At 32.4% G+C, this 2780-nt stretch overlaps 1 protein-coding gene across 1 annotated transcript in view; it reads left to right on the top strand.

Annotated features, from left to right (window-relative positions):
• The first annotated feature begins 1590 nt into the window (after positions 1-1590).
• LOC111616987 (protein ANTAGONIST OF LIKE HETEROCHROMATIN PROTEIN 1-like) overlaps positions 1591-2780 on the top strand; it is a 6642-nt gene continuing 5452 nt past the window's right edge. Inside the window, exon 1 of the mRNA XM_023358335.1 lies at positions 1591-1703. Within this exon, the coding sequence (XP_023214103.1) occupies positions 1591-1703 (113 nt within the window). The remainder of the gene's footprint in view (positions 1704-2780) is intronic.

Below are 2780 nucleotides of genomic sequence, written 5' to 3'. Positions count from 1 at the left end.
CACCACGGACAGGAACCCACATCGAGGGGTATAACCCCTGGAGATTCATCACAAGATATTGCACAAACAAACTGAGGCGAAAACAAATTCTGCACACTCTACCAACATCGGACAAACTTTTGAGGAGGTTGCCAACAGCAAAATGGACACCTTCTGTCTTCCAGATCATATATTTCAAGAGAATGAACAACATTGTATCGTACAAAAGAACATACAAAGTAATATATATACCAATGACACTCCTGAGTTTACCACTGAAGAAATAGCTTGGGCGTTTACAAAAATGAACAACAAAAAAGCAGAAGGATACAATGATATTACGCAACTCTTGGCGAAACAACTGTGGGTTATTATACCTGATCAACTATCTGAGATTTACAACACATGTCTAAAAATTGAAATATTTCCTAATTCCTGGAAAAGGGCAAGGATCGTACCTGTGCCGAAACCGGGAAATCTGGANAGGGTCTTTATACATTGGATGATGACAATGTAGATCACGGAAACTTTTTAGAAATGATATTACTTTTAAGCAAATATGACGATATTTTGAAGAAGCATTTGGATAGTTGCATTAAGGAGAGTAAAAAATTCACCAGTCAAATTTAGATAAGGAAACACAAGGACGTGGCAACTTAGTTACATTTTTATCAAAAACTACTGTAAACTACATACTTGAAGCAATATCGAAACTAATTAAAAACAAAATTTCTAAAAAAATAAATGATGCTGGAATGTATAGTATTCAGATTGACACCACACAAGATATAAGTGTTCAAGATCAATGTGCAATACGTAAATAAATACATAAATGAAAGACTTTTAGCCATCATCAGTGTGGAATCATCAACCAGTAAGGCTTTTTACAATATTATAAAAGAAATACTAGGAAAAAATAATTTGGACATTACCAAATGTATCGGAAATTCTACTGATGGTGCTAGTAATATGCAGGGGAAATATCGTGGGTTTTCTGCTCATATGCTTGAAGCTATCCCAGAGCATGTTCATGTACGGTGCTACGCCCATGTTTTGAATTTAGTTATTTCTGACATTACTCAGTCATCAATTGCTGTAGCTTCATTATTTAGTCTATTAAATTTAATAGCAATTTTCATTCGAGAATCGTACATTCGAATGAATGTGTGGATTTCTTTTAGTAAAGATACCAGGCGTAAAAAATTAAATACGATAGGAGAAACGCAATGGTGGGCCAAGGATGTAGTCTTGAAAAAAGTGTTTGGTAATTTTGCTAATCCTAAAGATGGCTTATATGTTGAATTAATATTAACATTACAGTATTTTGCTACATCAATAAACATTCAACCAAACATACGAATAAAAGCAAAATCTTTTTTAGATTCCTTAATAAAGTATGAAACAGTTTTAACAGCTGAACTTTTCTTACAAATATTTGATATTACAACACCGATTTCAAATTATTTGCAAGAAAGAAGCATAGATTTCATCAAAGCTCATCGTATGGTTATGAATGCAATCAAATTATTAAAGGATATATCGCGAAAATTTAACGTTGTAAAGAACTCTGCTTATATGTTTGTTAATTATGTAAATAATAAACTGGATGAAATGCAATGTGATGTCGAAGTTGAATATACATTACCTGATATTAGAATACGCAAAAGAAAGCAAATGGACGGTGGAGAAACTACGGACGAACCGATAAGAGATTCATTGAAGAGGTATGAAATAAACAATTACAATCACATACTAGATACTGCAATTCAAAGCATGGAAAATCGTTTTACAAAAACCCAATTACTTTATAATGACTCCACTTGTTTAAATCCAAAAAATTTTTCTGAAAATACTCCTGAAAATGCTTTTAAAAAATTAAGCAGTATTTTAATACAGTTTAATCCAGAAGCAACTCAACACAATATTATTTCAGAATTACAACATTTTAAATCGTCATGGAATATTTTAAAGGAAAATGTCAGTGAAACGTTTAAAAAATTAAACAAAAATGAACATTCTACTGACGATCATGTAGAAAACGATAATGATTCAATTTCATCTTCTTCCTGCAAAGCTTGCAAAAATTGCCCTATTTGTTGTTATAATGTATTAGTCAGATATAACATGTTAAGTGGCGCTTATTCTATACTTGGTCAAGCATACAAATATTTACTATCTATGTCTGTAACACAAGTCTCCTGTGAACGGAGTTTTTCTACGTTAAAATTCATTAAAAACAGACTAAGATCAAGTATCTCGCAAGAAAATCTACAAGCCTTCATGTTAATGTCAGCAGAGAAGGATATTTTAAATGAAATAGATTCTGATGACATTGTTAATATTATTGCTCAACAAAGCGAACTTTTAAATAAAAATTTAATGTTGTAGACTTGTGCTTATTGTAATTTTTGTCAAGGTTGTATTTTGAATATATTTAAATATAAATAGAAAAAAGGCATTTATTTATTTATGGGCTGGGCTGGTAATAACTTTTTCCACACAAAAATTTTAGGGCTAGTCCGCCCCTGCATGCAGCTCTACAAAATACCCCCAACCAATTGGAACCACTGGGAGATTAAAAAGCATATCAACCCAATAAAAGAGAAAGAAAACAATCAAATAAATACCGAAATAACCAAAGATGAAATAAAAAATGCCATAGACGACTTCCACATCAAAAAAGCTCCAGGCACCGACGGCCTCCCAGCTGAACTGTTCCGCTTCTACAAAGAGGACTTCGCTGAGATTTTCCACAAACTGTTTAACATGAATTCTTTTCATAAAAACTTCAGCACAGGTAA

The sequence above is a fragment of the Centruroides sculpturatus genome, unplaced genomic scaffold (assembly GCF_000671375.1).
Source record: "Centruroides sculpturatus isolate CEXI.00-Female unplaced genomic scaffold, Cexi_2.0 scaffold24, whole genome shotgun sequence".
Classification (NCBI taxonomy): Eukaryota; Metazoa; Arthropoda; class Arachnida; order Scorpiones; family Buthidae; genus Centruroides; species Centruroides sculpturatus.
Note: the sequence above shows the minus strand (reverse complement) of the source record. Positions and strands in the feature narration are given on the sequence as shown.